The sequence below is a fragment of the Patiria miniata genome, unplaced genomic scaffold (assembly GCF_015706575.1).
Source record: "Patiria miniata isolate m_02_andy unplaced genomic scaffold, ASM1570657v1 HiC_scaffold_24, whole genome shotgun sequence".
Lineage (NCBI taxonomy): Eukaryota > Metazoa > Echinodermata > Asteroidea > Valvatida > Asterinidae > Patiria > Patiria miniata.
The window spans coordinates 19,498,147-19,515,596 of record NW_024037063.1 but is presented as its reverse complement, the minus strand read 5'-3'; the positions used below and the strand labels follow the sequence as shown (position 1 = coordinate 19,515,596).

The 17,450-nt window shown below is 41.9% G+C and overlaps 2 protein-coding genes across 2 annotated transcripts; one reads left to right on the top strand and one right to left on the bottom strand.

Annotated features, from left to right (window-relative positions):
* Positions 1-1,119: 1,119 nt before the first annotated feature.
* On the bottom strand, positions 1,120-15,774 carry LOC119732577 (WD repeat-containing protein WRAP73-like). The gene is made up of 12 exons (XM_038206147.1): positions 15,597-15,774; positions 12,200-12,295; positions 11,160-11,406; positions 10,059-10,162; positions 9,407-9,493; positions 7,419-7,553; positions 6,026-6,103; positions 5,748-5,862; positions 5,241-5,369; positions 4,189-4,272; positions 3,341-3,448; positions 1,120-1,341 (listed from the first exon to the last, which is right to left on the bottom strand). The coding sequence occupies exons 1-12, from the start codon at positions 15,663-15,665 to the stop codon at positions 1,235-1,237; spliced, it is 1,359 nt and encodes a 452-aa protein (XP_038062075.1). The 5' UTR covers positions 15,666-15,774; the 3' UTR covers positions 1,120-1,234.
* A 180-nt stretch (positions 15,775-15,954) lies between these two features.
* LOC119732724 (39S ribosomal protein L51, mitochondrial-like) lies at positions 15,955-17,173 on the top strand. The gene is made up of 2 exons (XM_038206372.1): positions 15,955-16,156; positions 16,527-17,173. The coding sequence occupies exons 1-2, from the start codon at positions 16,078-16,080 to the stop codon at positions 16,913-16,915; spliced, it is 468 nt and encodes a 155-aa protein (XP_038062300.1). The 5' UTR covers positions 15,955-16,077; the 3' UTR covers positions 16,916-17,173.
* Positions 17,174-17,450: the final 277 nt, after the last annotated feature.

Here is a 17,450-nt window from a genome sequence, read left to right as displayed (position 1 = left end):
TTAAAAATTGCTAAATCGAATTTTAATACCCTAATAATGCACACAGAAACAGGTTTGAAAGACTTCTTGTCAGAAGGCATCAACGGTGACTTCATAACGATTTTCCTCAGAGAAAGAAATTCTTTAAGCATGGAAGGTATAGGACTGGCCTTGCTAAATATATTGTCTGTACTTTGTGCGAACGCCTCCCAATGTCAACTAAGTGTTCCAAATTGTTGCGTGTTAACAGTTAATGTTTACGTCGTGGAGCTCCCTGCATATTTGACAATAGCCCTGCCCACTGTGTGTGACATACGGGCGTCAACCCCGACTCCATGGGCTGCGTGCGCGTTCCTTCACTAACCCCTGGCCATGTAAAATACGAAAACGACATTGATTACTATTCAGAGCGTACTTCGCATGTTTTTCGAATGCTGCACACACTATATGCGTTCACGTTATCTCCTGCATGTTAAATCATCCTGAAACATTTTTTTTTTCAAGACTGCACTACGCCTCAACAATATGGAAAGTCCGGAAATCTCATTTTTTTTCGAGAAAAATACCTGTACTTTGTGTTGTAAAAAGGACGACAGGGGTACGCACATTATACATTCTAGCAATGCGATGGCAAAATCTCATTTATCAAAGGATTGATTCTACAAATTAAAAAATGTCATAAGGAAAAGCACTGTGTCCCGTGTCAAACACATCGACTGCCGTACTAATTTAAATCTCCAAAATAAAGGGATACTTAAATCACAAAATACCAGGGGTTAAGATCGTGCAAGGCATGGTGTGAACCAACATGGCACAGCAAGATTGTACCCATGGGAACGAGGTTGTAACCAGGTACACACAGTCGTGTTTTACTATACTCTCGAGGACAAGGCTTTGTGTTTCCCTTTGTCCCTATAATATAACACTCTCCCATAGACTAAGCACACACGCTCATGCTCGAGAACCATTTTCAACAAAAGATAAACACTCGAGGACAGCAAAGAATCTGTTGTTCTCCGTTTGTCTCTCTGTCTTCCGGGTGTATGTAATACATGTGCGTGCATGTCAGACGTTAAGCATGGCTGTGATTGGTCGAACCACCATTGGGCAGGGCTAATTGGATCAGTGCATTGAGCAGTGGAGAGGTACATATTGTTAGATGCAACATCAGCTTTTCCACAGTTGAGAACTAAGAAGTGCCATAAAGATACCTTGGATTTGTTTGCGTAAGCGAGAAGCGTAGATGACAGGTGCTTTAAGGCGAGTCCTCAGAGAGGAAGCAGACGCACATCTGATCTTTGCTCATCAGCAGGATGGCGTTACCATCCGGATGCCACTGCAACCAGTTCACTTGGAAACTCGCTGTGCAATCAAAAGAAACAAGTAAGAAAGCTTGCATTAATTATAGTAAACTCCGGCTAAACCTACATCGTACAACTTGTCAAATTGCTCAAGTCGGACGTCTTACTAAAGTCCCGATTTGTGTATGTCGACATTCAACAAATCACGCATTGGCATCGACTTCCTGTACTGCGGTTGGCAAAGTGTCGAGTGAAAGTGGTTTCGCACGGCCCGTGATCGCTGCATGCATCGGTGTCGAAAAAGGGAGTTCTACTGCAAACATCGCATATGCATCGTGAGCATATCAATACCAGTACCCCCTCTAGGCTGTACGCATGCGCTCTGTCCATTTTGGGGGTCGTCTTATTGAATGACTACTGCTGCAGTCAATACGTGTGTGGCATATACCGGACCACGCACGCATTTAATTTGTTACTGTGCACGTACATATGTATCGTGGTCTCCACTATCAATACCCCAAACGTGATGATACAGTTCAAGGATTAATTTGCTGGATTCAACTCGAGCATTAAGGAGATAATCCAGGGTAATTGGAAGCCAATTAGTGCAATGAATCATGTGTGCAAAAGACCATTCATGTAAGCCGGCAAAATGACGACTTACAGCAGATATCGGCATTCGCATAAGTCGTCACAAATTCTCGGGTCCCGAGAGTGCCGGTTTAGCCGGAGTTTACTGTATATCACTGCCAGTTGAAACACGCATACCAAATCAAAAGTCAAACTGTCCGAGCTTCAGATGGTGTGGAGTGTCATGGCCTAGCGGTTAAGAGAGCACCGAACTCATGCTCTGGTGTTTCAGAGGCAACAGTGGCGTGGGTTCGAGCCCGGGTGGACACTTGTGTCCTTAGGCAAGACACTTAACCATTAATGCTTCGTCCTTCGGATGGGACGTACAGCCGTAGGTCCCGTGTGTTGTGTAATGCAATGCACGTAAAAGAACCCGGGGACACATCGCTAAGAGAAGGGGTTTGCCCCGGTGTTTCTCGCCTCCTGGTCAAACTCCCCCGCGGAGTATTTAGGAGAAGAACCAACCAAGAGTGCATCAGGTGACAAATAATAAGAATAATAATTTGGGAGGCTAATCATCCTTACTCGCAGCTGAGATGTTGAATTGCAAAGGACGCGGCTACAACGTGGTCAAGCCGCTGGCATGTAAAGGCGCCCTTTGGCGACCAGCCATACGACCCATATATGACAACCCAGCACAGCCAGAGATCGAAAGTGTGATTTTTTTCAGAGGGAGGAAACACTGAGGGCCCGGAGAAAACCCTCGTGGCACGGGAACCAACGCGCAACTCACATATGGTTCGCAGCCGGGAACGAACCAGGACCACAGTGGTGAGGGGCGAGCACTTTACGCACTAGCCACCCATGCCACCCAATGAACCCTATGACAAAGTCTGTGGGATGGGACCTTGCTGCATTGAGCCATAAACACACCCACTCTTGTTTTACTATACTCCAGAGGACAATGCTTTGTGTTTCCCTTTGTCCCTGTAATATAACACTCTCCCATAAACTAAGCACACAAACCTACTACAGAGGACCGTTTTGAACAAAAGTTCCAACTCCCGAGGAGTGAAAGGATCTGTTGTTCTCCCCCTTTGTGTGACTGTCCTAGGGGATTTTATACAACACGTACACCCGTGCATACACTGCCAATTCTGAGACTACTAGAGCTAGTCCCATTGAACAATACCACAGTTGTATCCTGTTGCAGTCTGGGACTACATTTTGGCCTTGGGGTTGTTTACCTGATGGATCAGCAGGGTTTCTGGCCAATATACCTAAGCAAGTTAGTCTATAAAATATCCGCTTGCAAACAAGCGTGAACGATATACGTGCAGATCTGACGATTAATTAACCAAAACAGCGGGCGATTAATTAAGCAAAATAGCAGGTGCCTTCTATCAGGTCTTCGGTAACCCATTGTATGACAAAAACAGAGCAGCTAATTGACTAATCAACACAACCACACACTGTGCTGTCATACGCACCTTCAGCAGGTACTTCCACAGAGACGCACCCAGCAGGGGACCACATATACAGCTTGTTGTTACCAGTGCACACGGCTAATCTTGCTCGGATGGGATCCCACTGCATACCTGCATCAAACAGTCATCAAGACCATTAAAAAATAGTCAAATTCGAATCAATTCAAGAAACGTTTACAATACATGTTTCTTTCTACACACTGGTCATTGAAATGTAATAACTAGTAAGAGATTATGTGTAGGGAGACACAATCATGAAAAGCTAAAGCTTGGGTGACGGAAGGACTCAAGATACAGTGTAGGTACAACATTTTGATGAGGAAAACAATGAACAATATTGTTTCAACCAACAAATAAATATGATATCCAAATATGACCTGAAATCTGACATTAAAATATGCCATAAAATATGACATCCAAATATGACACACAAATATGGCACACAAATATGACATAAAAAATGAAATCCAAATATGATATGAAATATGACATCAAACGGACACGTTAATGGTCAAAATACAGACAGACAACCCAAAGGTTTGACTAACAGCCAAATAGATACATGATAAGTGAGTAGAAAAAGATGGCCAAAACAGAAATGATTACAGTAGAATAATGAGCACAAGAAGAACGACTTTGCAACATGTTGAGAGAAAATGAAATTATACAAGCTCAACCAAAGAGTGAACAATTAGGCCTATTGGTGGAGGTCAAATATAAGAAGGCTTGATATACGTATAATTTAACTTTATCACCTACGTATCAAACATGAACAGCTTGGAAGTAGCAAAATGAACAATAAATTGACATCTGATGAGCCATCACTGTTTTCATAATGGAATCCAACTTACATTTGATAGCGTTGACTTGTAACAACAGCACAGACTGACATAGCTTCTGTACGTCCCATATCCACAACGCATTCGGCATGTTATCTGAAAACCAAAACAAATATTGATTTTTAAAGAATTACACTAGAAATACTTACTATCTCACAGTATTTCATTTTGAGCGACAGTACAAACATATCTTGAAGGTAAAATTATTTTGGCCAATCTGTCATAAATAAAAAACAATGATCAATGCTGTTTTTCTAAAATCAGGTTCTTGAGGTCATTTTTGTCCCTTCAGTATCATGTTCTTGTGCTCAGACAAAAGTAATAATTTATACAATGGACCACTTACTGAGATGTACGCTGTTGAAGGAACCTTGAACTACTGAACATTTAGCCAACAGCACCATCAAAGCACAGCTTTGCGCTCACCATTGGTCAACAACATTTGAGTTGGACACGATAGATAGATAGATAGACATGGCATTATAGCTACAGCTAACAGCAACACACACATCTATGAGAAGTGGACTCGGCTGCTTCCATAGGTGCATGTGTAAATGCCAGCTGTAATCACGTAATTCAGATACGGCCTAACATGAAATGCCAGGCAAAAGGTGCCTGACAACTTCCATTTTTGTTCAGACAAATACGGTAAAATGTTGCAAAAGTCGGATGTCAGAAATGAAATTTCACCCTCTGTGGACCCGAGACCTCATCTATGGAGTATCCCCTTGCACAGCAAGGGTTTAAGATATGCGAGCAGATTCTGCGATTAAATATGCAACTAGACTACGTCTTGACCTCAAGATTCTGACCATTCAGGGGGAGACCTTCTATCGGATCTTCGGTAATCCATTGTATTACAAAAACATGGCAGCCAAATTGACCAATCAACAGCTTATTCCACATTTGTGATTGAAATGCCGTCACAATTGCTAAAGTTAACTCCGGAAGGCTGGCGCGCAGGGTCGCATAAAATGTACATTGCTCATATCAGACGGTGGTTACGGAGAGGGCTCTATTGGACTGCGGGTGATACTCAGAATACCCAACACCTTGCCACCTACCATTTTTGGAGGCCATGTATCGGTTGTCTGGACTGAACGACAGCTGGCTGATTCCGACCTTGGGATTGGCTTTGTCTGGGTCTGGCTTGACCACCGGGATCTGAATGGAGCCCTCGGTAAGGACTTCATCTGTACAACAGATCAGGACAATGACGGTACATTTTGATAACGTAAATCTGAGTCCAAGTGCTGACAAGAAGACTTAATCAAGTACTTGAAAGAGCACAAATTTTTTTTAATCTCAAAACTCTCATGAAGATTATGAACTCAAAAGAATTGTTGCAGTGATAGAAGACAAAATGTACAAGTGTGGATTTCGATTCCCCCATCCTCTGTTAGGGTTAAATCACCATTATACTGTAAAGCGCAAGGGGTGTATGTATATGTTTTCACAAATTGATCGTGCACATGGCAGGCAACTTGCCCGCGAAGGTGCCCTCCCTGCAAAGCGGACGAGGCAAAGCCTTGTCATGTAAGTGGCGAAAGAAATGGCAAAAGGCAACTTACATTTACTCTGGACGCTGAACATGCTGGCATCTGGCCTCCAGTTGGTCTGGTTACTGACTCCCCGGCCGCCTTCTCTGACTAACTGTGGTCTCTTCTCGACTTCTTTGTAAAGTACCTGGTATAAAATCATTGGGGGAGAATGCATCATAAGTGGTGGATTCTGGAGTGGCGGATTCTGGAGTGTTTAATGGCAAGATGTAGAGCAGAAACATAAAAGCCTTCAAAAAATTTAATGTTTTATTACTTCTATTTGGTTTTCTGTTTCATTTTGGACTTACAACTGAACCACTGTCAAGGTTAGGTGGATGAGCATGCTCCACGACCGTCTTCCACGTCACATGGTTCAAAACACGAACCTGTTAAGACAAATGCACACTAAATTTGAAGAGAGCAACAATGTGATCTTTGAAAAAACTCCTGCCAAATTTAGTTAAGAGCTGACAAACTGATTGTTTTCAGGATAAATTTACTGCACTTTGAAAAAGAAGGTGTGCTAGACGTCACTCATAATACTTGTGCCTTGAAATGGAAAATACACTAGGGTGAACCATGTATAACAGAAAGTTAGACAACACTCTGCCAGTAGTCATATACGATTGTCTACCCTAACCCACCTCACTCCTCCAAAATCCTCCTGGCGGTTTTGGAGGATTCTAGAGGATTGAGGATGAATGGTGATTGAATCAAATGAGGATTTTGGAGGATTGAGGATGAATGGTGATTGAAGCACAAGAGGATTTGGGAGGATTGAGGATGAATGCATTTTGAGGCAGGACTGTCTGAAGATTTTGAAGGATTTGGCGTTGGTTATCCTTCATTTAAACACGAGAGCAAATTTTGGGATGAGGATGATTTTGGAGGATTGATGATGAATGCATTTTGAGGCAGGACTGTCTGACAATTTTGAAAATTTTAGGCGGAGTTGCAAAATTTTGGAGGATTGAGGATGGTTCTTAGCAAAAAGGGCCTAGGGGGTTAAGCCGTGCATGACTAAGTAAAAGCTCTCACAGGCGAAACTGCAGATGGCTCCTTAACCCTCCCTTTCTGCCTGGCAAATTCCAACAAGGCCAGCCCAGCAGTCAGAATAAATCAGGTGACTGTTTTAACAGTTGAGTGCTCCCTGCGTTCACAAAGCAGGATTGACTGGCTGTGATTGTTATAACCTGATATAGCTATGCTTTGACTGTAGGAGATTGATAAGCCAGCTGTGCCTACCAGTCACCTGCTTTTGTCTGTTGATGGAATTTGACTGTCACATTGCCTACAAGAAATATGATCTGACTGTTGGTGACTAGCCTGTGTAAAAGGCGTGGCAGGGAACAGGATTGAATTTTCAACTGTCTGTGACTAATCAAACAAACGGTGGATTAAATCGGTTATGGTTCCTTGGATTGCATAGTCCTACATGGATAACTGGTAATTCTAGAGCTAATACATGCCAGCAAGTGCCGACCTTGCAGGAGGCATGCTTTTATAACAAACAAGGCCAACCCGGGCTTATCTCAGCTCCGTTGGGGCACTCTGGATAGCCTGGCCGATCGCACAGTCCTCGAACCGGCGATGAGCCCATCTCTCCACAGTGGCCTAAAGTCTGTCACGCATTTGAGGAATCTTTGGTTTCATTACCAGAAATAAATAAGACTATTAATACTTTTGAGACTTGGCTCTCACCTTTTGATCAAAACTTCCGATGGCAAGGAACTGGCTTGTCGGGGACCAGGCAATGGATTTGATCCCCAAGGCATAGTCATACGCCTTGAAGGTAGCCAGACAGCGGCCGTCTACGGAGTAAAGCAGCACCTTGTACTGTCAAGAAAAGTAAAAAAAGAAAACGTGACAATGAAAAGTAGAGATGGGATTACAATCCAGATTGTTTAAAATTCGGTTTGAATGCCACTATTCGGTTTGGATTTTGGAAACTGGAAATTCGAAACCAACCTTAAAAAAAGAAGCAGCCATTTTCTTAAACACAAGCTGCAGAGGGTATCTGGCATACACCAATTTGCTCCATGGTCTCTGAATGTAACCGCATTCACTGGCTAGTGGTCTTCTTTGTTCATAAATAGTCTGCCCATTCGTCTGACCATTTTTTTCACCATTACAGCTCAGGGGTGCTTTTGTAAAGGCCCAGTGGTCATTAAATCCCACAAACTATACCCAATCATTGTGGAGGGCATTGCATGCGGCACCTCACTCCTCACTTTTTGTTGGCATGACTGTGAGCTGAATGGGAACTTCGAGTGAAATCAGATAATCGTTAGTCGGTTTGAAGAAAAAAAAAGGATAACTGGATTTTGAAATCTCTGATATCTCCCACCACTAATGAAAATGACGTTTTATTTTGAAGGCTTCAACATGCATTTGTATGTGGCACTGCATTTGAGCAATAAAGAACGGATAATTAACAACAGTATACAAATATTCAGTGGCTCAGAGTGGAATGGGAGAAATATTATCGTAAGGTAAATTCTGGACTTTTCCAGTTCATGAGGCGAACTAAACAATTCCAGATTTTACCGAGCGATAATATTCCTCCCATTTCACAATTTAAAGCCACTCAATATTTGTTTTATATATCTGACATATAGATCCTTGTAATTTGACATATTTGAACTTTTATTGCACTACAAAATTAGTGGAAAATGTATTTCTCTCTTTCAAACCTCCCCTTGACGAACCCAACTCTGTAGCGCTGGCTCTTTGGAACAATATGCGCTATGCGCAACGCGCACACCAGCATGCATTTGCACACAATACCGCGTCATGGAACAAGAATGATTCTAACTGTTGAACAGGATTTCCCATTCCTCATGGGCGAATGGGACTTTTGGAGCCCCAGCGTGAATGGGAGCAATAACGAATGTCACGTGATGTGAGTTCCACCAATCAAATGACAAGGATCTCTATGTCAGTTATATAATATAAAATGCACGTCCTAATGGAAATAAGGGCACTATCATTAGTGTTCTCTATTGGTAAAGTTTCTTTTTCAAAGACACAATTTCTGAAATCTACATGTATTGGCTGAATTACAGCTACTAGGGCCATTTTATAAACTTAGGGCCAAAATGTGACATTTTTCCTGTCCCTGTTACTGCCATTCAAGAATCATTAATAATGACATCAACCGACTCTTTATTTGTTGGGTAGGTAGTTTGATATTCATAATCACTCTTGGAGGAGTGCATCCGGAATCATAAAATCTTAAATACATGTCAGATATAACAGGAAGAAGTTGACCCCAAATTTTTAGAATGACCCACTAACATTTGCAAACTCCGCCACTGCAATTTCCTCTGACAAAACAACCGCTGGAGTGCATTTATTTCTACATATCCATCTTTCTGAAGGGCACGTCTCAATTCATATCTGGGACGAGTTCCAGACAAATTGCGGGTAGAATCATTCATTTTGTCCGGAAGAAGCTCTGCATTTGTCCCGGACATGTTCCTGGGAATTGTCATTAGCAACTGCTTGACTCATCGATACTGATAACTTTATTGCGGGAAGATTGGGGGGAAGTTGTTTAGAATGTCTTGCCGACAAAATGTCCGCAACTTGTCCAGAACTTGTCTCGGAAATGACTTGAGACGCACCCTAACTTTAAGACAAATTTGAAACTGGTGTACCCGTAGTAGTAAGGGAGGAGCATTTCTTACCTCAAGCAGGGAGTCCCAGACACAGAGCACTCTGCCGTCGGGGGACCACTCCAGGCCGGCCATGTCTCTGGTGTCCGTCTCAAAATGCTGAAAATAACAGGCAAGGTTCATCAATGTAGTCTGAACAGTGCCACCTAGAGTTAAATGGCATGCTGAAACTGGTAGCACAGCCCCTCAATCTTGATAAGCTGTCACTGCTGTTGTCCATTTTCAGTCCGTTTTTTAGTGAACCATCACAAAAGAACTCAAACCTCCAGGTGCCTACACTTTCATGTTTCTCTTCAGAACTTAACTTCAAACACCACTGTACACTGCCGAGGGAAAAGGTTTCCAGAAAGGAATGTGCAAACAGTGCTTTGTAACATGACATGGGGAAGGGACAAAACCCAATTATTTGAATACACTCACATAAACTTTATAAAAGTCATCGATTTTGGTACCCGCTGCTATGTCAGATTTGAACTAGGCAGGAAACCCTCGCAAGCTCTGTGGTCAAGTGGTTTGAGTCCCACCTCAGTTTACTTGTGAAGTTTGCTTGCTAATTCAATGAAAAATACTGAACTAGCCTGTCAAGCGCTTTATGACACTATGAAGGGGAAAAACAGGTTTCAGAACAAGAACCATTTAACAACATAATACAAAGGAGGCTCACCTTTACTAACTGCCAAGTGTTGCAGGCAAAAACGCTGATGAAATCCTTGCAGTCTCGTCTCTCTGCCAGTGCTAGGTACTTGCCATCACGACTAAAATGTAAGGCTTTATGGGAAAACCAACAACATATGCCTGTCAATATTGCAAATATTGCTTGTAAATGCGGCTGCAGCACTATTTCAAACAAAAATGTATGGCAGTTTAAATCATGCTTAATGCAACAACTTTGGTCTAAAAAAGCTAGGATGCCAGGAGTGCGGTATCAATCAAAAATAATGAAACAAAATGCAAGAGTGGAGTGATTCTGTGCAGTGAACAAGGTTACCCTGTTAAATGCAACCAAATGGAACAGTGGATTCTGATGCATCAGCTTTGGCTCTAAGAGCAGTTACCCGGCGAAATGCAACAAATCAAACACAACTTAAATATGAGCCATGCTAATTGCAACAAAATGCAATAGCGGATTCTTTTGTATTAGCCTTGGCATTATGAGCAGTGACCATGCTAAATGCAACAAAATCCAACACAGCTGAAATAACAACCATGCTAATTGCAACAAGATGCAATAGTGGATTCTGTTGTATTAGCCTTGGCATTATGAGCAGTTAACATGCAAAATGCAACAAAATCCAACACAGCTGAAATAACAACCATGCTAATTGCAACAAAATGCAATAGTGGATTGTGTTGTATCAGACTTGGCACTATGAGCAGTTACCCTGCTAAATGCAACAAAATCAAACACAGCTGAAATGTGAGCCATGCTAATTGCAACAAAATGCAATGGTGGATTCTGTTATATCAACCTTGGCACTACTTGTTTTCGCAGTTACCCTGCTAAATGCAACATGATGTAAGTAGCATGCACCTTGAGTTGACTGCTAAATACAACAGTTATGCAACGCTAAATGCAACAGTATGCAACAAATTTTAACCTCTGTTGTTTTATGTTGCTTTTGGCACGGTTAGGATTAATGGGACTTGATGAACGTGTTAAATTGGTTTCCTACAAAGTGGTGGGTTTGGAGGAATAATGAAAGTTCCTGAGCAAAAAATTACTTCAGGGTAAAACTTTGGTGACAATTAATTCCTCAACACTTACGCTGTTTAGCTTCTTTCGGGTACTTGATGTAGGACACTGATTTGGTCACCAGCGACCAGACGGTGATCCTAAGGTGGAATTCAGCAGTAGTTAGTATGTGTCTTCCATCTGGGCTCCAGCGTACGGCGATGAGGCCGGCTGACCCTTCATCGATCTTGCAGGTCCACTCCGGCTGTTCCAACGACCAGACCTGCACGATGCCTCGCTTGAACATGCCGCACAGGATGAAAGCAGAGTCTGATGACCACTGCAACGATAGTCAGATCAATGAATTAACCAAACATAAATTACCATGAATTTGTAAGTTGTACAAGTTTGCAATGAAAATGTTAGTTGTACTTACGATGATAATGATAATGTGGTGCTTACATAGCACCAGAATTTTTATTTGTAATCACATGTAATTTTAAACAGGCCTTTTCTTTTAGGTTATGTGCAGACTGCAGTATTTTATCTGTACTGAATTTTAATAACTTTCTATATCTCTCTATAGTGAAGTACATGTATTGTGATTTTTGTGTAATATTATTTATTATTTGTAATTTTGTAAGTGTTCATTAATGTGTTTAAAATGTAAAAGGCCAATGGAATTTCCCGTCAGGGATAATAAAGTCAAATTTAATTGCATTGAATTATGCCAAAGGCTTGGAAGTACTTAAAATTATTACCCTTGTTCATCGGGCCATGAGACCAGTTTTTGCAGCAGCTCGAGATCAGCGCATTCTGGTCTCTACCTTCACATGTATACCCATTTATACTCTTGGGTGGAGAGAGGCGATTGTAGTAAAGGATCTTGCCCAAGAAACACAAGCACCATGTCGGGGTTCGGACCCATTTACCACACGAGTCAAACACTGTAACCATTGAACAACAGCGCTCCACTTTTAAAGAATTGAGTTCAGCAGTGTGCTGTTCAACTTTATTTTTGTGTCCAGTCCTTTTTTCCTATTTAAAGCTCCATTCTGTAACTGACGCAAACGTAATGGCCACTGATGCTTGACACAATTAGTAATGAACGTTTGCTGAACATCTACACGTACCTCAATGTGCTGGACAGCATCCAGACAGGTGTACAGCTGTAGGATCTGAAGAGACTGGACATCTCGTACAATCAGCCTGTACTGCAAGGTGTTCGCCTGCAACAACAGAAAAGAACTTCTTGAGGATATTCCAAACAAATTCCATTCCAACAAATAAAAATTTTCAAAATAGGCCCAATTAAGATTTACTGAAGAATCATTTTTGGGGGGCATGAACATTTTATCTTTAACCCTCCTATGCAATCATACATTCTGTGTCAACTTGTCATTGCAGTCAAAATCAATCAAGTGATTGTTTACAAACCCATAAGAATTCCCAGCCCCAAAGGCAGGATTGACTGCTTTAATTGGACTGCTTAATTAAGCTTAAGTAACTTGATACAGCTATGCTTTGACTCCGGAAGAGTAACAACAGCTGTGACCACAACTTGCCTGCTTTGTCTGTTGACCCAGTTTGACTAGACAAAGTATAATAATGATAGTGGATATATTGCCGGAGGTAATGCCGGCAAGCTAATGTTACTAAAGGTTTGCCGGCGGCAATCCATATCAACAGAGGGCACTGTACTCTCTAAGATAGAGCTGATATATTAAATTACCACCAACGGTTGTGTAGCACTCTTGGACTAGTGGATAAGCAACGGATCTCATGAGCGGGAAGACCCGGGTTCGATCCCGATCCCCGCTGGCGACATTTCTCTGTTTTTTTTTCCCCATCCCCCAAAAATAGGAATATTCTTCATTTATTATTTTAACATGTCTCAAACATTTTATTGCAGAGTATTAGGCCAAAAAAAGTCTAAGGTTTCTGGTATGGAGCTTCCGCAAAAAGTGGTGCGGCGACGCAGCCTTTTTTTTTTTTAACCCGTCTTTTTTGCTTCAAATGTCGGCTGATGACTGCAAATGGTGCCCGACTAAACTTAGTGCAAATATATGGGAGTGCGGAGAGGCCACATAAAGCTTATTCTCGATCATAACCCCATCTAAAAACACGTTAAAATTGTGCAGCAGCAGGATTCCAGTCAAACCAGTGAGTTTGGCGGTTTTGAGACATCATCTTTTATTGAAAAAAACCTTTTTCATTTTGCCGACGCCCATGGCTACGGTGACACGCGCGCATACCAGAAACCGGAGACTTTTTTTTTTTGGCCTTACATTTTCTTTTTCAGATTTGTGGCTCCCTGGAGGATTTTTTTTAAAGGGAAATAAAGTCCGAAATTGTAAAATGGTCTGATTCCCATTTTGTGAATGCGGAGTTACCACGATAATGTTGGTATGGAGCCAGACTAAAATTTGTCACCGAAAAATAGTACCAAAAAACAGTAACTGCGCATGTTCAGCGCATATCCGGCAAGCTAACGTTTACTAAAGGTTTGACGTCTCCGGCAAAATATACACTGCCCATAATAAAATACCCAGCAGTACGCTTCCTTTTTTATTTTTACTATAATTTTTAAGGAAAGAATGTTGCACCCTGACTAGCCCCATAAATGTGGCCTATTTACTGGACTGTCTCCTTAAACATAGGCCACACATCCACATGTACAAAAACGTGTCGCACTTTGCCAAATTTTGATTTTCACATTTAGGCTTAGTTTGTAGGATTTTTTTGCTTTAGAAATAGAAGCATACTCGAGCACCCTCTTTATAGGTAGTCCGAGTAACTTGGACCCAACTTATCGCCTTTTTAAAAATTTGGACATGGTCTGGCGATAGTAGGGTCCAAGCCCATTCCTCGACCTAGACAACACAGTCACTGACAGTCCCAAAAACCAACATTTTCCAACAAAAAACATCAGATTTCACCTTCAAAACGCCCTCCAAATTACTAGATATGTCACCTGAGGTACAAGTAGACATAGATGATTAAGATGGTTGTACTTAAGTTTACTTACGATCCGGAAAAAAAGTGAAATTTTCCGTTCAATTCTGGAGACCCCCTCTGCCTAGGTTGTCGTTGTTGTGCTCACGTTCAAAACTGCATGATAATGGCGTCTGACCTCGACCTCATGCAAATGTGGTGCGGCGCGCTTGCGCATAATGCACATAATGCAGCATACACGGCAGATTCCCCTGCGCCGCGCCGACGACTGTTTCCTGATGTAGAGCGCTGTGTAAGTTCGCGGTACGCCTGGCTAGCCAGCGCGACTCCCAGGCGTACCGCGAACTTACACAGCGCTCTACATCAGGAAACAGTCGTCGGCGCGGCGCAGGGGAATCTGCCGTGTATGCATGCAGTGCATTATGCGCAAGCGCACTGCACCACATTTGCATGAGGTCGAGGTCAGACGCCATTATCATGCAGTTTTGAACGTGAGCACAACAACGACAACCTAGGCAGAGGGGGTCTCCAGAATTGAACGGAAAATTTCACTTTTTTTCCGGATCGTAAGTAAACTTAAGTACAACCATCTTAATCATCTATGTCTACTTGTACCTCAGGTGACATATCTAGTAATTTGGAGGGCGTTTTGAAGGTGAAATCTGATGTTTTTTGTTGGAAAATGTTGGTTTTTGGGACTGTCAGTGACTGTGTTGTCTAGGTCAAGGAATGGGCTTGGACCCTACTATCGCCAGACCATGTCCAAATTTTTAAAAAGGCGATAAGTTGGGTCCAAGTTACTCGGACTACTTTATAGGCTAGTCAGAAAGTGCTGCCTTTTTCAGATGTCTAATTTTTGTGAAATTTCATGTTGAAATTTTGATACGCAAACGTGTAAAAATGAATCTGGAAATTTCACGAAAAAGATACATCTGAAAAAGGCAGCACTTTCTGATTAGCCGATAAAGAGGGTGAGTATGCTTCTAAAGCAAAAAAACCTACAAACTAAGCCTAAATGCGAAAATCAAAATTTGGCAAAGTGCGACACGTTTTTGTACATGTGGATGTGTGGCCTATGTTTACGGAGGCAGTCCAGTAAATAGGCCACATTTATGGGGCTACACCCTGACATGCCTGACGCCATTACTATCAATCATCATCTCAATGAAGGTCAGTCAAATTGCAAAAATGTTGAAATTTAGGCCTATTCCTGGGACTGAGAAACATTTCCAATTTCATGATTTTGTCATGTTTGTTAGGTCGGGAAATACTTTAAAATAAAAAATTTCTTGACTCTCCATACTCGACTATTAAACTTTGTACAAAAAGGGTGCAGTGGCAATATTGGGCAAAGTGGCAATGTGAGGCGAAGTGTATTAATGCGGGGGCGGGGCGTAAGCGTAAGCGCCAGTGCATATCATGTTGCCACTGCACTGATTGCATAAGTTACCGCGTCATTGACCGTAAGTTCCCGTAAAAATAACGTCACTAACGTCATGAACGTCGACTGCCGGGATTTTTTTAGGAGTGACAAACCACCACAAGAAACGTCGTTATACAGCGATAAATACTTACCAAATATTTCCCATTGGGTGAAAATTTACATATATGACTACTCTGCTTAAATGGTTCAGAAAAATTCATATCTAAAAGGCAACAAATGGAAATATTTTCTACGAACGAAACAAAATTTTATACACCGGATGTTCCGCCATCTTTAAAATTGGCGCTTCGCAAAGGTTGATGGGATAGCAAGTTTGTCCTTTTTCACATATTTAAATGTACATCACCCACATTTGTCACGTTTTTACTATCTTTCTCCGGTTATGTTAACACTAATAATTTATTAAAAATTACATAATTCTACTTTTCAGAGAATTAATATGAATAAATTCTTATTTTCCTTTAAATTCATTCAACAACTTTAAGTTTGATCCAGAACGCAGGCTAGGCGGACGACGGTCGACGGACGATGTTTATTTCGTCCGTAGAGTTTTGAACTTCAATCAATTTAACAACAATTAATCAACCTAAAAGTATTGATTGTGTTTTAAAGATGGCTGTCATTACGTCAACTATTTCAGTTCTGACTAGATCATTACACTTAGGTTCGATTGTACGACATTTATCTCAAGGTAAGCAGACGATCCGACAAATGTGTTGCGTGTGAAGTTCGCTTGTCAAATGAGGGCGCTATTTTATAATAATGGGGCAACTTTTGCAAGGATTTCGAGTATTAAAAGTGAATGAAAACACAGGGCTTCCTTCTCCAATTCATACTCTGGCCCCAGTCATAAACATACAAAAATAAAAATTTATGAAAATTCAGCATGTCTTTTGAAATAAAATGTCAGACTTCAATTAAAATTTGTTCTCAAACTGTGCCGATATGGAATTTCGTCATTGTTTAAAATATAACATTGAAATTTGAATGGAGTTACTGAAGGCATGCTACAATTGCTAGGGATTACAATACATGTTTCTTTATTCTGCTTTTAATTTTAGGAGCATGTGCCTGCAGCAACAAGCAACGTCCACCAACAGAGTCCCTGATCCAGTGGAACAAACTCTCCGTCCCCAACAAACCCAAGAAGGATCGCTGGGACGAGAAGCACGCCCTCTTTGGCGAGAACGACTACAAGGACATCCTCGGGGACGGATCCTACCTGCTGAAGAACAACGTCAAGCACGGCCCGCTGTGGCTGAGAGGCTGGAAAGGCAACGAGTTGCAGCGTTTGATCCGGAAAAATAAAGTGATGGGGGACGACATGGGGCCGACGGAGCGATATGCCATGCTCAAGCGTATGAAGTACCTGCACAAGCGCATGAACAGAAACCATGGACGGTGGAAGTACATAGACAAAAATGTGCCAAACTACCGAGACGGCATGTGACTCAACAGACAACAATGCTGTTCCATATGACTGCGTTTTTCTTGGAGTGTGCGGATGTGATTGAGACGTTGAACATTTCGCGACCCAATACCCACCTTTAACCCTAACCCCTTAGGCCCTTTTGGCTAGGAACCATCCTCAATCCTGCAAAATCCTCGATTTGCCATTGTGTAAAAATTGGGTTCAGCCTCAATCCTCCAAAATCAACCGTAATTTCTTGAATGTGGTCCATGTAGGGGTGACCACTGCCTCAATCCTTCAAAATCCTCCAACAATCACTGTTAATGGGTTGATGCAGTGCCGATGACATTCAGAAGCAGTGCGGATATCGAGCATAATGCAGGGCTCAATTATGCATGGCTGAACATAAACAATGCAGGGTACGAACTCGACACAATGCATCCTACAAAATCAACGGATGCTTTTGTGGCATTCAGCCTCAATCCTCCAAAATCCTCCAAAAGGCTCCAATCATCCTCCACCTTAAGGATTTTGGAGGATTGAGGGTTAGGGTTAATAAATTACAATTTGCATG